The following is a 25654-nucleotide window of genomic DNA, read 5'->3' as shown; positions in this document are numbered from 1 at the left end:
TACTGTGTTGGAAAATGAGACTAGCAAGTCTCTCTTACAGTATCATTAAAACACTCTTTGCCAGGCTTTATTTCTTACACAATAGTTCACTGACAGTTTTACAAGTTAAAAACAGTTGAAAATGGAGTAAACTGGTGATAAACTGTAACAGCTTCTCTGTCACTGTAAGATGGAAGCCATCATGAGACTTGAGTGCTCCCAGGAGTAGTTCTCACCAAGTGAAATACTTTCACGCTGCAAAGTTTTGTCTTCAGTGAACTACATTTCAGCGATTGTGTGCAGTGAGAATTACTGGTTCTAAGTCTAGGTGTCTGTGCTGCTCACACAATGGAGGCTAGAATGTTCTGAGGCCCAGTCAGGTGTGAGACACAAAAGTGACTCATATGACAAGCCCTTATAGTTGATGGAGAAAAAAGTACGGTGATGGCTAAAATCCCGTATGTCATCTTGCACGCTCTCTCCACAAAATGTATGTTTTCCAAGTTACTGGGTTTCCAAGTGAGCTAACATCGTCATTCTTCTTTCCAGGATATTTCGGCATCATTTCCATGTGTGTTCGTATTCAGTAGTGAGTGCAGATTTCACTGCTCAGAGTGTGGATTCTGATCAGTGAGCGACAAAATCTGCACTTGAATCCTGAAAGAGATGACTGTGGTAGTTGTCACAATATTGTGGAATGAAAATGACAATACTAATTTGGGATATAAAGCCAGAAACTTGTAAATTGGCATCATGTAAATTACAAACTCATTCTTTATGGGTGTGGTTATACCTGTCCTTTTACCAGATAATATCTATATACTTATTCTGCGAGCCACAGTACGGTCTCCTATACAGATGACCCACACTATCTTAAAATGCTCCCAGTAAACTGAAGTCGACCATTTACCTTCCCTACTACAGTCGTTACACGCTCGTTCTATTTCGAATCACTTTGTAATGTTACACCTAGATATTTAAACAATATGACTGTGTCAAGTAACACATCACTAATACTATTTTTGAACAGTACGAGATGATTTTTCTCACTCATCTGTATTAGCTTACATTTTTCTATGTTTAGAGCTAGGTGTCATTCATCACGTCAATTAAGAATTTTATCTAAATCATCCTGTATCCTCCTACAATCACTCAAGTACGACATCTTCCTGTACATGACAGCAAACAGCTGCAGGTTACTGCTCACCCTGTCCATCAGGTCATTTATGTGTATAGAGAGCAATAGCGGAGCACTCCTGACACTACCCTCATCTCTGAACATGCGCCATCGAGGACAGTGTACTGGGTTCTATTACTTCAGAATTCTTCGAGCCACACTCGTACCTGGGAACCTACTCTGTATGCTTGTACTTCTGTTAAATCTCCAGTAGGGCACAATGTCAAATGCTTTCCCGAAGTGTAGAAATATGAAATGTGCCTGATGTCCTTTATCCACAGTCCACAGCACATCGTGTGAGAAAAGGGCAATCTGAGTTTTGCATGAACAGTGCTTTCTAAATCTGTGCTGATTTCCATATTGAGTAAGTTTATTATAGTCAAATTGAGAATAGGTTCAAGAATATCTTGTGGTACTAAGTATCCTTCTACAACAGTATATTTCCAATATTTAAGAGTGTTGGAAGTAACCATTTTTGTCACAATTTATTCTGTACTTTAAGTGTATTTCCATTTTATGTACATTGCAGTAAAAATAAAAATGACACTGGAATGTGCAATTTTCCCACCTCTCGGTGGTTCTCTCCAATTACTGCTGCAGTTTAATTTGTAAATATTTTCTTTATTAGATGTTGACACAGAATAAACTAAAAATTACAAATAACTCTCACCCATCAAACTTACTTTTACTTACAGTATCAGTGAGTAACAGCTGGGAAAAATTACAACAAACACTTCAACAAATAAAATTAGCTCAAATGAGATTGCCAAACTGCAAAATTATCAAAAGTTATGAAAAGGGAAGTTGCTACTCACCATATAGCGGAGATGCTGAGTTGCAGATAGGCACAACAAAAACTCTGTCACAAATAAGCTTCTGATCAATGAGGCCTCTGTCAAAAATACACACACACACACACACACACACACACACACACACACACACACACACACACACACACAAACATTACTCTCACACACACATGACTGCAGTCTCTGGCAGCTGAAGCCACTCTCCAAGCAGCATAACACAACACACGATGATAGCAGAATGCAAAAACTCGCTAAAACTCTTGCCCTGCAGGAACTAGAGCAACATTCACACCACCTCAAAAAACTCTCTACCCTGCTCTCTTCCTGTTCTTGCTTTGGAGTACAACTGTCCACCACCTCTATAACAACCTCCAAATCTCCCCCGTGTCCCTCATAGCTGACAAAACTACTCTCACAGACCTACTACACTTACTCCACCCTCCAAACTCCCTCCCACTGTCGTACAGAATCAAGAACCTAAACAGACTCGAAACAGTCATGACCCTTTCCTCCAGATGCCTTAGCCCCATAGAAATACCAACCCTTTTCAAAGGCCTTACCGTTTGCCCCACTCCCAAATTCAAACATGCAGGACTTGTTAAAAACCTTCTCTCCTTATCCCGGTCCCTACAGTGGAAACACTTTTTCACCAACAACCTTACCAATCGGACTCCACCAAAAACTAATGTTGAACCCTGCATGACTCAGTTCACTCCTCCATCCAGTCATGATCCACCCCCACTGCTCCAAAAGCACCCCCTGTTAACTTTCCAGAATTTTTAACCTTAAACCTTGCCTCACCATCATTCCCCAAATCCGTCAACAAGCAAACTAACCTTACATCCTCACAAAGAACTGTAGCCTACCATCTAAAAACTGATTCTGACCTAATCCTACCTGCAGACAAAGGCTCTTCCACTGTTGTTTTGAACTGCAAGGATTACCTGGCAGAAGGACTCCACCAGCCACCTACAAACCTTGCCACAGTGACCCCTTTCCAGGAATCCAGCAGGATCTACAGTCATTCCTCAATCCTTAGGCCCATCCCAGAACCTCTCCCCAGAGTCCATCTCGTTGCTCATCCCTACCAGTCCCTGCATTTCTACTTTCTACATGCTTCCTAAATTGCATAAATCCAACCATCCAGGATGCCCCATTGTGGCTGGTTACAGTCCTCCCACTGAGAGAATCTCGTCCCTTGTAGACCAACCAACACCTTCAATCTTTTACCTGGATCCTACCCTCCTATATAAAAAAGATCAAACAATTCCTCCACTGACTCTCCACAGTTCATCTCCGTTTACCTCACGCTGCCCTGCTTGCCACTATTGATGCCACCTCTCTTTACACTAACATCCCTAATGCCCACGGCCTTACTACTATTGAACACTACCTTTCCAAATGCCCGATGGATTCCAAACCGACCACCTCCTTCCTAGTCGCCCACAATTACGAGGATTGAATAAAAAGTTAATTGGGTTTGGATGGGAATATTTTAATAAATCAAATGCAGAAATAATCCTTAGAATGTGATCTTTAAATGCCAATATTCATTTTTCTACATAATCACCCGCCAGTTGGATACATTTCTGCCAATGATTAACAAGTTTTGTGAAGCCGTCACGGAAGAAGTCGACACCCTGTTTCAACAACCACAGTCTCACAGTTCTCTCAACGTCTCAATCAGAAGCATGACGATATCTCTGCAGATCGTCTTTCATTATCGGGAACAGATGGAAGTCAAATGGTGCTGAATCTGGACTGTATGGAGGATGCTGTATGGTGGTGAGATTCAGTCTCTGAAGTGTTCTGCAGTGGTGGCACGCGTAGTGTGTGGTTTGGCATTGTCATTCTGCAGGAAGAGATTTCCATTTCCCTTTTCCTTTTGGACTCTTGTTAGCCGTCATTTCAGAGTTCGCAGCATTGTGATGTAACGCTGTAAATTTATTGTTGTTCCACCATCGAGGAAATCAACTCGGATAACACCGTCTGCATCCCAGAACACAGTGGCGATGACTTTTCCAGCTGAGGGCTGCGTCTCGAATTTCTTTTTCTGGGGCGAGTCTTTGTGACGATATTCCATAGATATGTAGATGATGTACTGTGTATGTGGACAGGTACCAACAGACAACTGAACACATTCCTAGAACAATTAAATTCACAACACAAAAATATACAATTCACCATGGAGCTAGGTGAAAAATCCATTAACTTTTTAGACCTTAAAATAGATATCACCACAAATACACATACTTTCAAAATTTACAGAAAACCCACAACAGACACAGTAATACCCTCATGTTCACAACACCCAGTAACACACAAACATGCAGCTTTCCACTCCGTGGTACATGGCCTCACATCCATACCAATGTCAAAACAGAATTTCCAAACAGAAGTAGACTCCATTAAATCTATTGCATATAACAATATCTATAACCTTAAATTAGTTGACAAAATCCTGCACAAGAAACAAAGAAGGAAACTCTTGCTCTACATTTATGCCCCATCTGCAATAACAACCACACCAAAAACCAACTGGTGTACTATTCCATATCTAGGTAAACTATCAGACAAACTAGCCAAAACACTGAAATCCCAAAACTATAAAACATCATTTTATGTAAGAGGCACTACAGCTAATCTCCTATTCAACAGCAAGGACAAAACTGATAAACTAAGCAACAGTGGGGTCTAAAAAATAACCTGCTCTGACTGCAAGAAACTGTGCATTGGTCAAACGGGCCGGGCCATATCAACAAGGCTGACTGAACATGAACTCAGCTGGAGATTAAATAAATCAGACACCACCTTTGCTGAACATGTCCTCAAAGGAGGACACAAATATCTAACACACACAGAAGTGCTACATATAGCCAACAATGGCAGAAAACTCTGCCTACTAGAAGCACTTGAAACTACCACACACTTAGCCCTAAATCCCCAGCTGGTTCTAAATGACTAATTGCAACTGAGCACATCACCACTCTTAAACTTTACACAATAAAGTAAACCTGCTACTAAACACAAAGCGTCCCAGTAGTAAACAAATTCACACCCCAGTGTAATGTAATAACCCTTATGCATTACATTCCTAACTGTAACTCAACTGTAACAATGTAATATTTGTTATATAGTAATGCACAATTTTTCTAATAACAAAATGTAACCCCCAAAGAAAACATCGCTGTTGTATAACCAACAATTAGTGTCCAGTGCAACTGTTCACAACAAATACCAAAAAATTGTAATTTTGTAATAATGTGTATTCTAAATAATTCTAATTGTTGTCATATATGGTCCTGACAAACCATAAAATGTGATTTATTATATTAAAGAACAGTTTTACGGAACGAAAAATCAAAGATTCGTTTGAAAATTCCATAGACAATACCACAACTAAAGATCATATGTAAGTGCATTGTATCTTAGTAACAATAGCCAGTAGTTATCGGAAGATGGCCTAATAAGCCGAAAACTAGTTCATACAAATAAAAATCTGTAGAACAAAAAATGCCTAAATGTTATTCAACCCTCAATATTCCATAGACTGACGTTTCGTCTCGGAGTCGTAATGATGTACCCGTGTTTCATCTGTCACAGTTGAATGGAGAAAGGCATCACCTTCGTTCTCGTAATGCGAGAGGAGTTCCTGGCAAATTTCAAACCTGTGTGCTTTCATTTCAGGAGTCGACGTCTGGGATACCAATTGCGCACAGATCTTCCGATAGCCAAGCAAAGCAATAATGTGACCCACACATTCTTGTGAAATGCCGATTGTGCTTGCAATTTCTCTCTGAGTCATACGACGACTGTCCTGAATCAATCTGTCAACATTTTGCTTGTGAAACTGGGTGGTTGCTGTCACAGGATGTCCACCTCTTTGTTTGTCACGCAGGTCAGATGTTTCCACCTCACCATCTTTAAGCATACTCGCCCGATGACGTGCAGTACTCACATCAACACAATCACCATAAACTGCTTTCGTTCTCTGATGAATCTCCTTTGGGGTGACACCTTGTGCTATCAAGAATTCAATGACTGCACGTTGCTTAAATCGCATTGACCGACCGTCTGTAACAACACAACTGTTCAATGCTAAGGCTTCCTGCCAACTGGAGCTGTAGAGAAGAGGCTACAGAACAAGTCAGTGCCTACCGCATACCTATGCTGCCCACTGTTGAAGAGTTACGAAGATGGAGGCATTACTTTTCAGTCAACCTTCGTACTTCTCCTTTGAAGGCATTACCTACAAACAAATCCGGGGTACGGCTATGGGCAACCGCATGGTGCCATCCTGTGCCACCTTATTCATGCTCTATCTAAAGGAATCCTTTCTAAACACCCAGAATCCTAAACCCATCACTTGGTTCAGATTCAGTGATAAAATCTTTGCAATCTGGGTCGAGGGTGAGGACACACTATCCATGTTCCTCCAGAGCCTAAACTGCTTCTGCCCCATTTGCTTCACATGCCACCTTCCTAGACGTTGACCTCCACCTCAAAGATGGCTACATCAGTACCTCTCTCCATATCAAACCTACTAACCTCCATCAATACCTCAACTTAGACGGCTGCCAACCGTTTCGTACCAAGAAGTCCCTTTCATACAACCTAGCCAACTGTGCATCGCATCTGCAGTGATGAGCAGTCCTCCTTGAAATATACCAAGGGTCTCACTGAACCCTGAGCAGACGTAATTATCCTCCTAACCTTGTACAAAAACAAATCTCCCATGCCTTATCTTTCCAGGCTCCCACCACCTCCCAAAATTTCACCATCTGGCGACAGAGGAGCATTTCCCTCAAAACTCAGTGCCATCCAGGACTGGATCAGCTGAATTAAATTTTCTGCCAGGGTTTCGACTACTGCGTGCTCTCTCTCTCTCTCTCTCTCTCTCTCTCTCTCTCTCTCTCTCCCCCCCCATCCCCCCCCCCCTCTTCCGGAGAAATTGCAGTGACAATCTGGAAGTGTCAAAGTGTTGTCTGTGGGATATAAGAGACAACCATTGATGGCCTGTCTGAGAACCTTTCAAGACTGTATGTAATATAGTGTTTTATAATTGAGCAGAAGAAGAACGAATGCTGGTATCACTGCGAATATGTCAATTTACTTCTCAGTTAAGGACAAAATTGCACAGTCTACTAGGCTGCCAGTGACTGACAACCCTCCATGGTCGTGTGTCTACCAATTCAGCTGTACTTGCGCAATACATTTCAGGCACATAAGCAGAAGATAATTGCCTATCTCTCACTGTAAACTGCTGGAGCCATGTAACGAGCCTTTCTGTGAACAGCAATTTCTCAGAGCTCTCGATGTGTCCCTCAGTACGGCCCCATTTCTTAACTGGTCACAGCTGTATGACTCGGCACCTGAATACGGATTATAAATGCCACCTACTGGAGGTTCTCAGTTGTATGTGGCTGAGAGTCTGTGGGCAGTACCATCACTCAATCTCCGATTGGGCAAAAACATAACGTCCACTGCAACTAGAGACCAATTAGTGTAATGAGTGTGTGATGCAAATTGCACCAGATGATGTCGCCTTGTTGAATGCTCAAACCGCGAGACATTTCATACACTTATCATTGTGTCTTCTTGTGAGGAACATCCGCAGCTGACCGTACGGTCCTGTCGAAAATGGCCATTCTTCGGGCCCCCACCGTACACCAGCATGTTATCACTGTTATTTTCGACTTGCAGGAGTCGTATGGTAGTGCCAGGCATCACCAAATTTAGCCGAATACCACAACTGGCATTTCCGAGATGCTCTGCTGACATTTACGGAAAACTTTTTTTCACCTAACTGTTTCAGGTTATAGTCAGTGCATCCTTCAGTTCCCCATAGTTTCAGAACTGCACGCTTTGGGCTCAACAGGCACAAGTTGTACGGAAGACTGTGTTCGTGTGGGTTGCCCCTGCCCTTTCTGTGATGACTGTTGTATGTGGAGTTGCATTTGGAGGATGTAACCTATCCGGCCATCTAGATTTAGATTTTCTGTGATTTCCCTAAATTGTTTAAAGCAAATGTGAGTATGGTCCCTTCGAAAGGACACATCCTCTTTCCTTTCATGTCCTTCCCTAATCCGAGCTCGTACTCTGTCTCTCGTTGTCGACAGGATGCCGAATACTGACCTTCCTACCTATCACCTCCGGAATGGCTCCCACTCTGTGGGCTCGGTCAGGAATCGACTCCGAGGAGCCGTACGGAGCCTCTTTCCAAGCTCTCCACTGTGACTCCCTGTCTTCTCCCACTGACAGATGAGTCGCACATTTTTTGTTACTACTCGAGGAACAGATGCCTCGGATTTGTCACAGATTTCCATTTTGTGGACTGTCGCTCCTACAATAAACTGACAGTTACCCCGTATCCGTCAGCTTAAGGTGAGTTACGTTTGGAAGCATAATGCTTTCTGCTTTCATAGCCATTCGTCTTGGGGCACCGATCCTGCCACCCGCCCACCCCGACAGACCACTGTTCTCATCACAACTAGACTACAGGTGGCAGGTATTCGGTCGACGACACCTTTGGCTTTGGGACTGGTGGACCGAATTCACCTTCGTGTGCCCAGGTTAAGTGCCGATACCGTCCGTACGAGTCCGAGCGACATTCTTCGAGTAGAAGCTGCGATCGAACCTTTACAGTCTCAGTGCCACCTATCGTTACTCGATTTCCGACTGCCAGTTCTGTGGTAATCCAAATTGTCGAGTTCTTATATTACGCTATATTGATAATTTTTACTTACGGACCGTCTGACAGCAACTGAATAAAACACAGTTTTGTGCCATACGCGTTTCGCCTTTATTTTCTGCAAGGCATCATCAGTGGCAGGTTGCGCGGACAATTTCTTACATATTACGCTCCTGTTGCGTTTTTGGTGTTGTTGTTCTTCTTATGAATGCCAATTTGCAGTTTTTCTCCACACTCCACAGCACTATGAACTGAACGCTTGTTTCAATGCAATGTTTTGGTTTCTGTTGGGCAACAGCGTTCAGTTCATAGTGCTGTGGAGTGTGGAGAAAAACCGCAAATTGGCATTCATAAGAAGAACAATAACACCAAAAATGCAACAGGAGTGTAATATGTAAGAAATTGTCCGCGCAACCTGCCACTGATGATGCCTTGCAGAAAATAAAGGCGAAACGCGTATGGCACAAAACTGTGTTTTATTCAGTTGCTGTCAGACGGTCCGTAAGTAAAAATTATCAATATACCGTAATATTACACGCAACTGAGGAAGACAGGACTACAAAAGTTGAAGATGTCGAGTTCTTTTTGTCTCCAATTAGTGCTACCCCTGACAATTGTCCCGTGGTGGATTTCTGAATTGGAATGCATTTAGAAATTTGTACATATCTTCACCTCCACCCTCTACAATGTCCCCAGGGGTTGAACACAGACAACCCCGTTCCCTCCACCCGCCACCACCTGCCCCCTGTACCTACCCAGTTGACAGGTACATGTAGATGTATACCAAGTTTCCTGAAACACTTGGTGGAATACAAATAATCAAATGAATGAAGGTAATAACTGACTATAGTAGAGATGTTGAGTGCTCAATGGCCACATAAATGTGACTGAAATTGCCCAAATTAAAAGTATGTATGTTATCATCATACATATTGATAATTAACATTTGATTGAGGTACTATAGATTTGGAATTCTATTCTGTTAAGGCAGTGTGTATAAAAGTAATCCAATTTTTTGTAGCAATATTTTCATCTATTTGTATTACCATATCTAAAACATTGTCTTGTGTGAGCAACAAGATGCCACATGTGACGTACTTTAAACCAAATGCCGCTGTTCTTTCATGTCAGATTTCGTAGTACTGACTTCCGGAAACTGTAATATAAAATTCCATTTATTTTTTAGTATACAGGAAATCTTACAATTTATTACAGCAGAGTTACAGTTAACTTAACAATAATTGATGAGGTGTATTAACTTAATGTCCTATTGTTACTACAAGTACACGAAATATGAAATTTCCACTTGTGTAGTGAAGCCGTGTCCAAATTATTGAATGGCATGGAGCTTGCCATGTACATTTCTGACAGTGTGGACTTTTACTGAGAGATTAAGTGTGAATATTCAAAGTAAAATATATATCCGCCACTTTCGTCATGCTTGGCCTGCCAGGTCCCCAGACCTCAGTTCGTGTGATTATTTGGCTTTGGGGTTACCTGAAGTCTCAAGTGTATCGTGATCGACCGACATCTCTAGGGATGCTGAAAGACAACATCCGACGCCAATGCCTCACCATAACTCCAGACATGCTTTACAGTGCTGTTCACAACATTATTCCTCGACTATAGCTATTGTTGAGGAATGACGGTGGACATATTGGGCATTTCCTATAAAGATCATCATCTTTGCTTTGTCTTAAGTTGTTATGCCACATATTGCTATTCTGTTCAGATGGAGCGCCATCTGTCGGACATTTTTTGAACTTTTGTAATTTCCCCCCCCCCCCCCCCCCCCTAATAAAACCCCATGTCATTCCAAGCATGTATGTCAATTTGTATCTCTATCTATATTATTCCGTGATTTATTCAGTTTTCAAATTTATACTGACTTTTTGATCACTTGGTATTTATTGAGGGTTGTTTGAAAAGTAATTCTTTTGGTTATCTGTTGTAGTTTTATTCCTTGTAAATGTAGGCAAATAGATGTTATCTTTTTTATCGTGCTGAGTGTAGTTGCTGATTCGTATGAAGCTGTTCTCACAAGCGTTTCTTGTTTTCCTTATCCCCACAGAATGTAAAACACATCTTGCTCATTGCATGATGTTTGTATTGATGCAAATGAGACAATAATAAAGCAATGATGGATAATTTGTATTTATGCGTCTTCATATATGTATTTCATGTTATGTTCTTACAGTTGCTAGAACATCCTGAATCAGATCCAAGTGTCGTAAGTAATGGACCAAATGCACTGGATAAGGAACGAAATTTAATGAATGAAGACCCTAAGTGGCAAGGTAACTATATGACCTATCGTAGCACAGTACTCACATATTATGCTCACAGGGGGAAGATGGAAATACAGTGTAGTGCTTCGAGAATTTCGCAGTGAATTCTAGAACCACTTGGCCTTCCACTGGTTTGCACACCCAATATTTTAGAGGTGAGTGAGAGAAACGAATACAACCTACTGTGCATCGCCTATTTGTATGTGCAGGTCAAAAAGCAGTTACGAGAAAAAGATAGACCTGGCAGCCGTACGGCGGCAGACGAGTACCTGCTGTACGGTCCACAGATTTTCTGTGTAAGGGTCGAGAAGAACACGGAAAGTTTCTGTAGTATTCTGTGCTCTTTAGTGTATGTGTTGACTGTAGAAAGACTAATGAACAATTGAATATAGATTTCTATGTTCATTCATGTATTGGACTCGTTTGAGACGAGAGACTCTTGAATTATTTCCAGTCTTGTCTATGAACGAACCAAGACACATGTATGCTATTTGAATATGTGTAAATGAGTCTAATGTTTAAGGAATAAGTTAGCTTGCAGAAGTTATTGTCTGTGAAAGTTGAAAATATATAGTGATTGAACTGAAAACTATTTTATGAGTACCACAATTATTTCAAGGATAGAGAAGTATTTTAATAAACTCCTTTAACCAGCTACAGTCTTTGGACAAGAATCTTTCGGGAGATCGACGTAGCTGATTACCCAGAGAAGAGGATTGGCTACACACAACATGCAAGTTAACTGAATTGAGAGGCGTGTGAGCCCTGCAACCCAATACCACACTGTCTCTTGTCATCTGAAAAACATTAGAACGTGGTGACCGTGGCAGTAACAAGGTGATGTAGAACCGTCACAATAATCAACCATAAGTGCATATTTCTGTATGTGCACATTCTTTCCCCCGACAACACTTGACGCTTCTCACATGCTTTTAATCTGTACTTTCATTGTTTGCGTCTTTGTGTTATGGTGTGTGTATGTGGAAGTGTGTTTGTGTAGCCCGATTCTTTGGCCTACTTATATGAAATAAGTTGAAGGTTATTGGAAACCACGGAAAATAAGGACTTCAGCGATAGAAGTATATGCATATGGAAAGAGGAAAAGATAGACCGGTACTCAGATGAGAAGTAAGAAAGGTAAAAGTAGAAATGGTTGCCAAGATTGAAGAAGAGAAAGAAGATGGCTCCCAAAGACAGGAAACCCTTCCCACCCCCTTTCCCCAGGATCCCTACTTCGCCGGTACTTGAGTGAGAAGCCGGAGGAGGTATGATGTTAAACGTCTCTTACAGAACGGATATTCTCACCTTCACCTTTGAAGTCCCTGAAGAAAAATCTTAGCAACCCCTATGGAACAGCAAATGGTGAAGAATCAGTCACACTTGTCTGCGAAGGTTGTCTGAAAGGTGTGGTGTGTATGTAGTGTTAGTCATGCTTGTACTTGCACTACCCACCCCTTCCAAAACTAATGCAAAACCTCCCATCCACTTCATGTCTCATAAAAGGTACAGAATGTTCTATGAAAATAGAAAATTATACACTATGATAACATCGTTGTTTAGTCATTCAGTTTATAGTATACTTTTATACACATATAAAATTCTCTGTTCAGTTTATCTCGTCTCGACAACACATGGTTTAAATAGTACCATCATATTATACTTTCCACTAATATAACATTCTGTTTGTTTCACTTCAAGTCTAGAGATCACTGTTCATCCATGATTCTCTTAAATTGGTCTCAATCTTGTAATGTCTGGTTTCCTACATACTAAAATTATAGGATATTTTAAGAATTCAAGAACAGATTACAGAATAGTTTAAGATTTGAAGGGAATTCGGTTGCAGGAAAAATAGTACAGAAGAAACACCGAAAACAACTGGGGATCTGATGGTCGTCACTCTTCCCAATAACACAGAACGTTAACGTCCCTGGGAGACAAATGTGACTCCGCCCGGATCCCATGGATCTGACATTAATCTCACTCAATTACTTATGGACCAATACTTCTCGTTACATTTTGTGAGAAAGCCTCCCCACGACAAAACAATGATCACTTTACTAAGAAACACATTAGGTAAAGTTATTCTATTTTCTACTTTGTCATGGACAAGCTTGAATTCTTCGCACAAGTCGTCCATAACCTTGCATGCATCATTAAGTTCGGAAAAAGCAACTGTCAAGACGTTTCTGGAGATTATACTCTTGGTAACTTCTTGATCTTTAATTAGTTCAAATGGTTCCGCCAAACTACTTACATTTATAACGTCAAAGTTGTTTATTTTTCCTTTAAAACTTCGTACTACATTATTTACTCGTGTACTGACACCTGTAATTTGCGATTGAACTATTGGTAATAACTTGTCCTGTGTCTGAACATTCTACTTTAAGGTGTGTAATCCATGTTTTAGAACATTGAACGTAACATTGCATACACTTTGAAATGATCCTAATTTTTCGGAAAGTTCTGTTTCTACATTATTACATTTATCTTCAATGTCAAATTGTTAATTTTATAGTTAAATCTTGAAGTTGCTCATCCTGTCTCTGGTTGAATTCAGTAAATAGTTGATTAATGTGAGTATTCAAAGAACTAGTTAATTCACCTTTCAAATCTATCTTAAAATTTTCCACTTTAGTGGTTAAAATATTAAATTCAGTCTCCAAATTTCCTATACCTTCTCGCAACTGGTTAAATTCCTTACTTTGTTCATCTGCTTTTGCACTCAACAATCCTAATCTTATTCTGAATGTCCAATTTATTATGTACTTGAATATTCACTGTGTCTATTTCTCTACTTAAATTAGCATTCTGTGCATCTAGCCATTCCTGAAAGTTACACTTTGTGCTTCTAGTTTTTCACCTAAATTCGCACTCAGTTCATCTCTCAAGGAAGCATTTTGAGAATTTAAATTTTTACTTAGAGTAGTAATTTGAGCATTTCACTCTGTTCTTACGGAGTCTAACTTTAGACATAGTTCTTTGATTAAATTTGCTACTTCAGCCCAATCTGGCATTTCCTTATTCACTGCCATAGCCATGGCTGGTTCTGCTAGTTACTGTTCTTGATGCATAACTTTATTGAATTTAGACCTAGTAATCATCTAAAAGAAAATTCACCACTGAGTACAATAATTACACTAACAGTGTCATTCAACAGTTCCTTCAACTTTACCAAACAATTATTGTTTTTCACTCACCCAGCATATAGTTCTAGCTGCTTTGGTGAGCGGATGTGCAATCAGTGCCAGTGGACAGCATTGGTGCTGGCGGTGCCGAATATTAGTTTCAGCTTCGTCATCGGCGAGTGGACACGTAGTCAGCACTGGTCACTGGTGAGCAGCAGTTGGTGCAGTCGGTGTCGGTGGCTGGTTACTCGCCGCACCCAATCTTCTTAGTCGAAAACTTGAGGTCTTCTCTCCATCCCCCACCTCACCCCACCCCCGCTATTACTTTTCCACGTCTTTTACTGCGTTGCACTCATAATTTTCTTCCATTGGTTTATTGGACTCAGTACAATTATTGGAAACAGTTCTCGTATCTTGTTAGGTCTGGTTACTATGGCAACACCTACTATCTTCTTCTCGTTTCTGTCTTGAAATTCCCGTTTTCTTCGGGCCCTGTCACTTAGGTCGCCACGTTCTAACAATTTTTGGATGACAAGAGACAGTGTGGTATTAAGCTGCAAGGCTCACACGTCTCTCAATTCAGTTAACTTGCATGTTGTGTGTAGCCGATCCTCTTCTCTGGGTAACCAGAGAATCTCCCAAAAGCTTCTTCTCTGAAGACTGTAGCTGATTAAAGGAGTTTATTAAAATACTTCTCTATCCTTGAAATAATTTTGGTAGTCATAAAATACTTTTCAGTTCAATCAGTGAGGAGGAAAGCGAAAAGGGACCTCTTGTCGAAAATTTAGGAATTTGAGTTTTGGTAGTTTTTACATTCAGCATTAAATTCTGAACAACCTGTAAAAAAAAATTTATTTCTATCTCTAAATTTGAGGAAAAACAAATATGATGTGACTTACCATACGAAAATGCTGGCAGGTTGATAGACACACAAACATACACACAAAATTCAAGCTTTCACAACCAACGGTTGCTTCATCAGGAAAGAGGGAAGGAGAGGAAAAGACGAAAAGATGTGGGTTTTAAGGGAGAGGGTAAGGAGTCATTCCAATCCCGGGAGCAGACTGACTTACATTGGGGGAAAAAAGGACAGGTATACACTCGCACACACACCCATATCCAACCACACATACACAGACACAAGCAGACATTTGTAAAGGCAGAGAGATTCGGCAGAGATGTCAGTCGAGGCAGAAGTACAGAGGCAAAGATATTGTTGAAAGACAGGTGAGGTACGAGCGGCGGCAACTTGAAATTAGCGGAGATTGAGGCCTGGCGGATAACGAGAAGAGAGGATATACTGAAGGGCAAGTTCCCATCTCCGGAGTTCTGACAGGTTGGTGTTAGTGGGAAGTATCCAGATAACCCGGACGGTGTAACACTGTGCCAAGATGTGCTGGCCGTGCACCAAGGCATGTTTAGCCACAGGGTGATCCTCATTACCAACAAACACTGTCTGCCTGTGTCCATTCATGCGAATGGACAGTTTGTTGCTGGTCATTCCCACATAGAAAGCTTCACAGTGTAGGCAGGTCAGTTGGTAAATCACGTGGGTGCTTTCACACGTGGCTCTGCCTTTGATCGTGTACACCTTCCGGGTTACAGGACTGGAGTAGGTGGTGGTGGGAGGGTGCATGGGACAGGTTTTACACCGGGGGCCGTTACAAGGGTAGGAGCCAGAGGGTAGGGAAGGTGGTTTGGGGATTTCATAGGGAGAAACTAAGAGGTTACGAAGGTTAGGTGGACGGCGGAAAGACACTTTCGGTGGAGTGGGGAGGATTTCATGAAGGATGGATCTCATTTCTGGACAGGATTTGAGGAATATATATATGCAGAATTTTTTTCTTAAATATGTAAAGTTAAGCATAATAAAGTGAAACTTAAAAAGCCCATATCTCAAAACACCTCTTTTATGTCATAAATATTCAACTTCCTCAAATTTAGAGATAGAAAAATATATATAACAGCCATGGGTACCAGGATGGCCCCCTCGTACGCCAACCTATTCATGGGTCGCTTAGAGGAAGCCTTCTTGGTTACCCAGGCCTGCCAACCCAAAGTTTGGTACAGATTTATTGATGACATCTTCATGATCTGGACTCACAGTGAAGAAGAACTCCAGAATTTCCTCTCCAACCTCAACTCCTTTGGTTCCATCAGATTCACCTGGTCCTACTCCAAATCCCATGCCACTTTCCTTGATGTTGACCTCCACCTGTCCAATGGCCAGCTTCACACGTCCGTCCACATCAAACCCACCAACAAGCAACAGTACCTCCATTATGACAGCTGCCACCCATTCCACATCAAACGGTCCCTTCCCTACAGCCTAGGTCTTCGTGGCAAACAAATCTGCTCCAGTCCGGAATCCCTGAAGCATTACACCAACAACCTGACAACAGCTTTCGCATCTCGCAACTACCCTCCTGACCTGGTACAGAAGCAAATAACCAGAGCCACTTCCTCATCCCCTCGAACCCGGAATCCCCCACAGAAGAACCACAAAAGTGCCCCACTTGTGACAGGATACTTTCCGGGACTGGACCAGACTCTGAATGTGGCTCTCCAGCAGGGATACGACTTCCTCAAATCCTGCCCTGAAATGAGATCCATCCTCCATGAAATCCTCCCCACTCCACCAAGAGTGTCTTTCCGCCGTCCACCTAACCTTCGTAACCTGTTAGTTCATCCCTATGAAATCCCCAAACCACCTTCCCTACCCTCTGGCTCCTATCCTTGTAACCGCCCTCGGTGTAAAACCTGTCCCATGCACCCTCCCACCACCACCTACTCCAGTCCTGTAACCCGGAAGGTGTACACGATCAAAGGCAGAGCCACATGTGAAAGCACCCACGTGATTTACCAACTGACATGCCTACACTGTGATGCATTCTATGTTTGAATGACCAGCAACAAACTGTCCATTCGCATGAATGGACACAGGCAGACAGTGTTTGTTGGTAATGAGGATCACCCTGTGGCTAAACATGCTTTGGTGCACGGTCAGCACATCTTGGCACAGTGTTACACCGTCCGGGTTATCTGGATACTTCCCACCAACACCAACCTATCCGAACTCCGGAGATGGGAACTTGCCCTTCAATATATCCTCTCTTCCCGTTACCCACCAGGCCTCAATCTCCGCTAATTTCAAGTTGCCGCCACTCATACCTCACCTGTCATTCAATATCATCTTTGCCTCTTCACTTCCACCTCGACTGACATCTCTGTCCAAACTCTTTGTCTTTAAATATGTCTGCTTGTGTCTGTATATGTGTGGATGGATATGTGTGTGTGCGCGAGTGTATACCCGTCCTTTTTTCCCCCTAAGGTAAGTCTTTCCGCTCCCGGGATTGGAATGACTCCTTACCCTCTCCCTTAAAACCCACTTCCTTTCGTCTTTCCCTCTCCTTCCCTCTTTCCTGACGAAGCAACCGTTTGTTGCGAAAGCTAGAATTTTGTGTGTGTGTGTTTGTGTTTGTTTGTGTGTCTATCGACCTGCCAGCGCTTTCGTTCGGTAAGTCACATCATCATTGTTTTATATATATATTACACTTAAAATGTTCTTTGTGAAGTGGTTTGGAGTTTTTTAAATTAACACTTCACAATAAGTGGATTATTCCCTCATCAGAGTGTAAATATATTTGAAACCAAATAAATTGGCCCTTTGTTGAGAGAAATATAGCAAGCCCTGTGCTTATTTTTTGGCACAGTATTTATATTTTTACACTATATTATGACATCTTTTGGATCAACTTTTGATTCTGGAGCAATTAATGGGACTAGAACCACAAGAAATTGGAATTCACAAATCCTCCAAAATAGATTACTGAGATCCCATATTTTGTAGTTGCCAAAGGACTTGATTTTCTGTTCATAAAAAAAAGTCTGAATGGGGTAGTTTCTGGTTCACATTCTGAGCCTACTTCGGGACACAGAATGTGTTTGTAGTTCTCTTTGCAATAAGTCCTGATATTTTTAAAAAGGTACTCTTTTTTTATTGTCTTGTGATCCCTGGAGGAATTACTGCAGCAGGAAACCCAATGGGTCCATTGTCATTGGGGAAGATGTGGTACACAAATTCATTTTCATCAATGTCCAATTTGTAATGTACTCTACATTTGTAGCTAACGTTGAACTCAAAGTGATTGTATTTAGTTATGTGAGGTACTTTGTTAGCATTAGCCAGTCATATGTATTCACAGCAACTTCATCTAATTCATTTCCAACAGCAACAGCTGAGTTAACGTGTGTTGTAGGTGTAGATTTCTCAATGCAGTCGCCAAATTCTTGTATGGAAGAGATATAGGTGCCCCTACATTTTTTCTTTAAAAGTCCAAATGCCCAGTCACATGCAAATTTCATGTGACCTACTTGCATGAATGACAAAAGAATTCTCTTATTTTTGTTATTACTGATTCTCCAAGCAAGATATCCTAATAAGATATTGTTTTTGTTCTGACTTACACAGTTGTCATCATGAATGAACATTGTCTCTTCTCCATAACTGTAGTTTCCCAAGTAGTTGTGGAAAAGACTGACAACAACGTTGGATCCCTGTGTTGTTCCTACACTTTCTGGGAGTAGATAGGTTACTTGTTTGTTCACAATCTCACACATAACCTCAAATATTCCTATTCTGAATGGTACCAAGAAATAAATAGGTCCAGGCTGCAACAGGTTACAGGGTATGTGAACCTGCTGGGCCATGTCAAAACTGCACATGCACTGTACACGACTTCTATCACCATCTTCAAAATTTTCCTTAGTCTTTCTGATAGTTCCCTTATAAAACTCTCTTTCTTTTGCAACAAGTTGTAGATGGGACCTCATTTTTTCAATAGTTTCCATTTTAGTTTCTTCAGGCACTGAAGCCATTGCAGTTACTGAAGTGAAGTGAAATGCCTTTCGCAAAATGAACAAAGATCTGATTTGGGCTTCATGACAACTATTTCTGGGCATATCTCCTTCCAGATATTACAAAACACTCTACTTGGTACTGGTTTTACGGGTATATCATTTGTAAAGGAAGCCATGTAAGTTTCAAAAATTTTGGCTTTATTATCACTTGAAGGTAGAAGTTTGAAATTTGCATTATACTGAGTGCTACTTCTGCCTGGTAAAATTATGGCATGTTGTTCTGCGTAATTGTGTAAAAAAACATTACAATGAACTCTGAATCAGAAAAAGAAGTCACATTCTTAGGAAGTTTTCTTGCATTACCATGAGCTTTGACAATCAATCCTGTGTCATTACACACTTTCGTTAGGCACTTTAGTCTTTTTTGTTGGAAAACATGTAAGTGTTTCTACAAACATGCCGACCTTTTACTAAGTATTTACCTCGTGCTTGTTTCCTCTCAGTTTGTACTTTATGTTTACGAGCTGTCAAAGAAGAATCTGAAGTTACACACCACAATTGGCCTAAAATTACTTGATCTAATATGTTGAGTTTGTTCTCATAATGATCAATCTCAGAACATTCACGACGCATTTCCAAATATTCAACAACAGAATAGTAATTGCAACATTCTTCTTTGCACCCGCAACCCACTTTTAAAAACTCTGAAACGAGAGCATGGTCTCTGTCAGCATCAAGAGTGTCAATTAAATTTATGCAGTCATCAGTTACAACCAGGTCAAAGTCTTCAACAGCATCATTCCTATCTACAGCTTGATCACTATTAACTTTTCGTTCTATTTCAATAATAACATTATCAATAACATTATCGTTTTTACCTAAGGCTTCATTAAAGTTCGGAATGTCTTTTAATATAGAAATATCAGATAGGTTAACTGACTCATCACTTGTTTCGTCACTACTTGGCATTCTTTCAGAAAAATAATCTTGAAATACTTCATAATCTTCATCACATAAATCACCACCAACACCAATATCGTTTAGTGCTTTCACAATTCTATCTTCACACATTGTGTACTTTAAACTGAGCAATTTGTGCTGTCAGCTGTTCTTTAAAAGCTACCAGCTATACATTGGCAACATCTCTAGGCATTCGCAAAAATAGGACCACATGTGTTGTTTGGCATTATTGAAATCACAAAATGGTTTTCTTTTATACGAAATTACTCTGAACTCCTTAAAATGCTTCTAAAATTTAAGAGATGCTAGTTTGTGAAGTACTGCATGTATAGCTGCGATATTTAGAAAAGGGACCTCTTGTAAAACCAATGTTATTTCCCCATAACGACAAGAGGTCCCTTTTCCGAAGACTGACATCGATTGCTTTTAATGATATAATTGACTCTTGTTGCATTCAAACAAGTTTCAAATCAAAATGAGCGTGTACAGAATGAAGTAAACTATTATAACATAAAAAAAAATTAAAAAAATTGATATTTTACACATTATTGAATTTTTTTGCATGTACTAAAAATTTTACTCTTCAGACAAGAGGTCCCTTTCCGCTTTCCACCTCACATATATTTTCAACTTTCACAGACAATAACTTCTGCAAGCTAACTTATTCCTTAAACATTAGACTCATTTACACATATTCAAATAGCATACATGTGTCTTGGTTCGTTCATAGCCAAGACTGGAAATAATTCAAGAGTCTCTCATCTCAAACGAGTCCAATACATGAATGAACATAGAAATCTATATTCAATTGTTCATTAGTCTTTCTACAGTCAACACATACACTAAAGAGCACAGAATACTACAGAAACTTTCCGTGTTCTTCTCGACCCTTACACAGAAATATGTGGACCGTACAGCAGGTACTCGTCTGCCGCCGTTCGGCTGCCAGGTCTATCTTTTTCTCGTAACTGCTTTTTGACCTGCACATACAAATAGGCAATACACAGTAGGTTGTATTCGTTTCTCTCACTCACCTCTAAAATATCGGGTGTGTAAACTGGTGGAAGGCCAAGTGGTTCTAGAATTCACTGCGAAATTCTCGAAGCACTACAACAGGTTGACAGTACATAACTTATTAAATGCAAAACAGTCCAACAAGAGTTTCCTAAGAAATGATATTGCAGATATTAGAGAAAGAACTGACATTATTTAATACTATTATATATTTGTGTGTGTGTCACCAATGGCATATATAAATCAAAGTGTTTATACAGGGTGGTCCATTGATCGTGACCGGGCCAAATATCTCACAAAATAAGTGTCTTAACGAAAAAACTACAAAGAACAAAACTTGTCTAGCTTGAAGGGAGAAAGCAGATGGTGCCATGGTTGGCCTGCTAGATAGTGCTGCCATAGGTCGAACAGATATCAACTGCGTTTATTTAAATAGGAACCCCAATTTTTTATTACATGTTCGTGAAGTACGTAAAGAAATATGAATGTTTTAGTTGGACCACTTTTTTCGCTTTGTGATAGATGGCACTGTAATAGTGGCAAACATATGGCTCAATTTTAGACAAACAGTTGGTAACAGGTAGGTTTTTGAAATTAAAATACAGAACGCAGGTATGTTTGAAAATTTTATTTCGGTTGTTCCAATGTGATACATATACTTTTGTGAACCTATCATTTCTGAGAATGCATGCTATTACAGCGTGATTACCTGTAAATACCACATTAATGCAATAAATGCTCAAAATGATGTCCGTCAGCTCAATGCATTTGGCAATACGTGTAACGACATTCCTCTCAACGGCTAGTAGTTCCCCTTCCATAATATGCACACATACATTGACAATGCGCTGACGCATATTGTTAGGCGTTGTCGGTGGATCACGATGGTAAATATCCTCCAACTTTCGCTGATGTTCCACTTGTCACAGCCATTGTGGATTTTCTGTTGCCCAATAGTGCATATTATGCCGGTTTAAGCTACCACTGTTGGTGAATGACACTTCGTCGCTAAATAGAATGTGTGCAAAAAATCTGTCATCGTCCCGTAATTTCTCTTGTGCCCAGTGGCACAACTGTACGCGACGTTCAAAGTCGTCACCATGTAATTCCTGGTGCATAGAAATATGGTACGGGTGCAATCGATGTTGATGTAGCATTCTCAACACCGACATTTTTGAGCTTCCCGATTCTCGCGCAATTTGTCAGCTACTGATGTGTAGATTAGCCACGACAGCAGCTGAAACACCTACTTGGGCATCATCATTTGTTGCAGGTCATGGTTGACGTTTCACGTGAGGCTCAACACTTCCTGTTTCCTTAAATAACATAACTATCCGACGAACGGTCCGGACACTTGGATGATGTCGTCCAGGATACCGAGAAGCATACATAGCACACGCCCGTTGGGCATTTTGATCACAGTAGCCATACATCAACACGATATCGACCTTTTCCACAATTGGTAAACGGTCCATTTTAACACAGGTAATGTATCATGAAGCAAATACTGTCCGCACTGGCGGAATGTTACGCGATACCACGTACTTATACGTTTGTGACTATTACAGCGCCATCTGTCACAAAGGGAAAAAAGTGGTCCAACTAAAACATTCATATTTCTTTATGTACTACACGAATATGTAATAAAAATTGGGTTTCCTATTTTTAAAAAATGCAGTTGATATCCCTTTGACCTCTGGCAGCACCAGCTAGCGGGCCAACCATAGTGCCATCTGGTTTCCCCCTTCAAGCTAGACGAGTTTCATTCTTTGTAGTTTTTTCGTTTGATGCTTATATCGTGAGATATTTGGCCCGATCACTATCAATGGACCACCCTGTATACGGTGAGAATAGAATTCATGAAGCAACATACTGGTCTGTGTGATGCTCTAAGTGAGATCAAGGGGTTCTGACAATGTCGCCATCCAGTAGGACATTTTGATGTTATTTAATGCTTTCAAGTGGTATTCACTTTTTTTTTTCCTGCGCTTAATGCTTTATAGCTTTTGATATAGTACAGTAGCAAAGAATGTGAATGAGGGGTCTGCTGTATGTGACTGTTCCCCGCAATCTAGGTGAGCAGCAGTGCATAGTTCAGCTGCTTCTCTTACTTCCTTTTGTTGTTGTTGGATTGTAATTTGAATGCTTGTTATGACAACAATAGTATTTTTTATCATTCTATTTATGATGAGAATAATTATTTTTTATTTTGTGTGTCATTAAATAAAAGTGGTTCTGCAAGTCTTGTGTACTAATGAGGCCATTTTCATTGTAGATACCAGTTATGTTTTAGCAAATTACAAGACCGAACTATGCAAAAGACCTCCTCGACTCTGTAGACAAGGTTACGCATGTCCCCAGTACCACAACAGTAGAGATAAACGGCGCAGCCCAAGAAAATTCAAGTACAGGTAAGACAAACTTATAGTTCATGAAATTGCAGTCGACTTAAAAAGTCCAGGCTTCCCAGTACTGGATTTCTTATATATGACTGTTTAAGTTTCACATATATCTCATTAATATCTTTCTTGTATTATAAAAATTCTTCATTTGTTACATGTACAGAGGTGTAATTTAAGTCGTAGCCTGTTACTTAACTTAAACATTCATGAACTTTGTCCTTCATTTTCATTTGTAAACAGGGAGTGGAATGGAAAGAAAAATATCAATTTAGTTCATTTTTTAGTCCTTCCATTAACCATGTTAAATGGCCTTGTAAATATTGCTTCAAAATTGTGTACTGAATAGGTCGTATGCAGTAGGCTATCGATCCACAGTTTATAAAATGTTAGACATCACCACTTTTTGCATGCTGATCTTTATTGCTTGTGAAACATGGGTGATAAAACAACAATTCATGAAATCCTGGTTGGAACAGTATGTGAAATAAGGGAAAGTAAGCAGTCACTTATAGCAGACTGGTCTCGGGAGTGTAGAATGTACTGGTTGTTACCTATCTCGTTTCTTGATAACTGAATGATTGTGGAATCTTACGCGGTATATTGTGGTAGGACCACATTCGCACCACGTGTTTGTAATTGAGAATAATACGAGTAGTTCCAGCACAATTTCAGCAAGACTTATTTATTAGTAGCTGCTGAAAGGTTACACACTGCAGATCTCGTTTGTCTAGGGGTTTTCGAAGTTTTGTCTGCAAAAATAATTACTCCAACAAGCATGGCCTGGGTTTTCTTCTTGTTTGAAATAAACACTACTGGATCCGAAATACTTTCAGCTAAAAATGATATTTTTTCTTACGTTTTGTTTAGTAACTACAACATTTTCACTATGAAAATTGATACTCTAAATGCATTATACTGTACTGGTCACGTAAACACGTCCATCTCCCTCCAATACCGACAAAGAAGTGGCGGGCAAGCCAAAATGTGCCCGGAAGTTGCAGACATTCCTGCATTCCAGATTCTTTTGTCTACTGACCTTAATAAACTCCAAAGATACATATAAATAAATACATATAAATATACAAGATTTAACATCTCAAATGAATCCATTATTTATCATAAAAGAAAATATTCATAATTAAATAAATTAAACACACTTTCTGGCAACATAATGAAGTTACCTTAGCTCTTTACTGTGGGCATCGTACTTTTCGCATGGGATAAACTTTATCTCCGACAGTTAATTACATTACAAGAAACACACAATTATGCTACAGTTCAGTTGATATTCTTGACTAGACGAAGTCATCTTAAATCGTGATTCGACTTCAACATCTACCACATAACTACTCCAACAACTCGGAATTGCAGTCGGACTTCTTACATATTGATTATATGTCAAACAAGAAATCAGTCAGTAGCTTGCATCTTGATGTGACACCGACATCCACTTCATATTGAAGCAATTAAAGAAAATGGTATTAAAACAGATTTGGTATATAATTGACATTATTGCTCTGTACTAGGTTAGAGTCATTCCTTGGAGCCGCTTATGGTGCAGGAGTATTGTTGCTACACTTACAGTGACATCAAGTGCGGTGCTACCATTCCTGTCACTGCACAAAGTCCATAAGGAATAACTCTTGCAAATAAATATAACAGCCATGACAGAATGCACTCTGTAGTGAGCCTACACACCTAAAAAATAGTACTAACTCCGGAAATGACCTTCTTCCTAAACTTTAGCAAAATGCTCAACTATGTATGCTTGTTCATTTATGCATCGAGCTACTATGAAATTTTAATCAAATGGTTTCCATTTTTGACATTTTACCTGTAAAACAACGGAAAATCTCGTTTCCTTTCAACAGAAAATAGTGTGCACACTAACTTCTGAGGTTTTGTTCTTGTGAAATAAGTAAAATTATTAAATCTTTGGAAAATAAATTTTCTGTTGGAGTAGATGACATCTCTAATAAGATATTAAAACAATGTGGAGCAATTACAGCTGATGTTCTGAGTCACATATGTAATGCATCACTGACTCGAGGTATTTTCCCAGACAGGTTAAAATATGCCATTGACAGGCCTCTCTACAAAAATGAGGACACCACAGATGTCAATAATTATCGGCCAGTATCCTTTCATACAGCATTTTAAAAAATCTCCGAGAAAGTAATGTACTTGGGAGTGATTAGCCATCTCAACAGTAATATGATACTTACTAAATCACAGTTCGGATTTCAAAAATGCTGTTCCACTGAAATAGCAATGTACAATTTCACTGTCCACTTAATAGAGTCTTTAAGTAGTAAAATGTCACCAATAGGAATTTTCTCTGAC

At 40.1% G+C, this 25654-nt stretch overlaps 1 protein-coding gene across 2 annotated transcripts in view; it reads left to right on the top strand.

Moving 5' to 3' along the window:
• LOC126237519 (putative E3 ubiquitin-protein ligase UNKL) overlaps positions 1-25654 on the top strand; it is a 303009-nt gene that overhangs the window by 35435 nt on the left and 241920 nt on the right. For both annotated transcript variants that reach the window (XM_049947690.1, XM_049947689.1), the window contains exons 4-5: positions 10857-10956; positions 23185-23320. In XM_049947690.1, coding sequence (XP_049803647.1) covers positions 10857-10956; positions 23185-23320 — 236 coding nt within the window. The remainder of the gene's footprint in view (positions 1-10856; positions 10957-23184; positions 23321-25654) is intronic.

The sequence above is a fragment of the Schistocerca nitens genome, chromosome 2 (genome assembly GCF_023898315.1).
Source record: "Schistocerca nitens isolate TAMUIC-IGC-003100 chromosome 2, iqSchNite1.1, whole genome shotgun sequence".
NCBI classification, from domain to species: domain Eukaryota; kingdom Metazoa; phylum Arthropoda; class Insecta; order Orthoptera; family Acrididae; genus Schistocerca; species Schistocerca nitens.
This window is presented reverse-complemented; position numbering and strand designations above follow the sequence as displayed.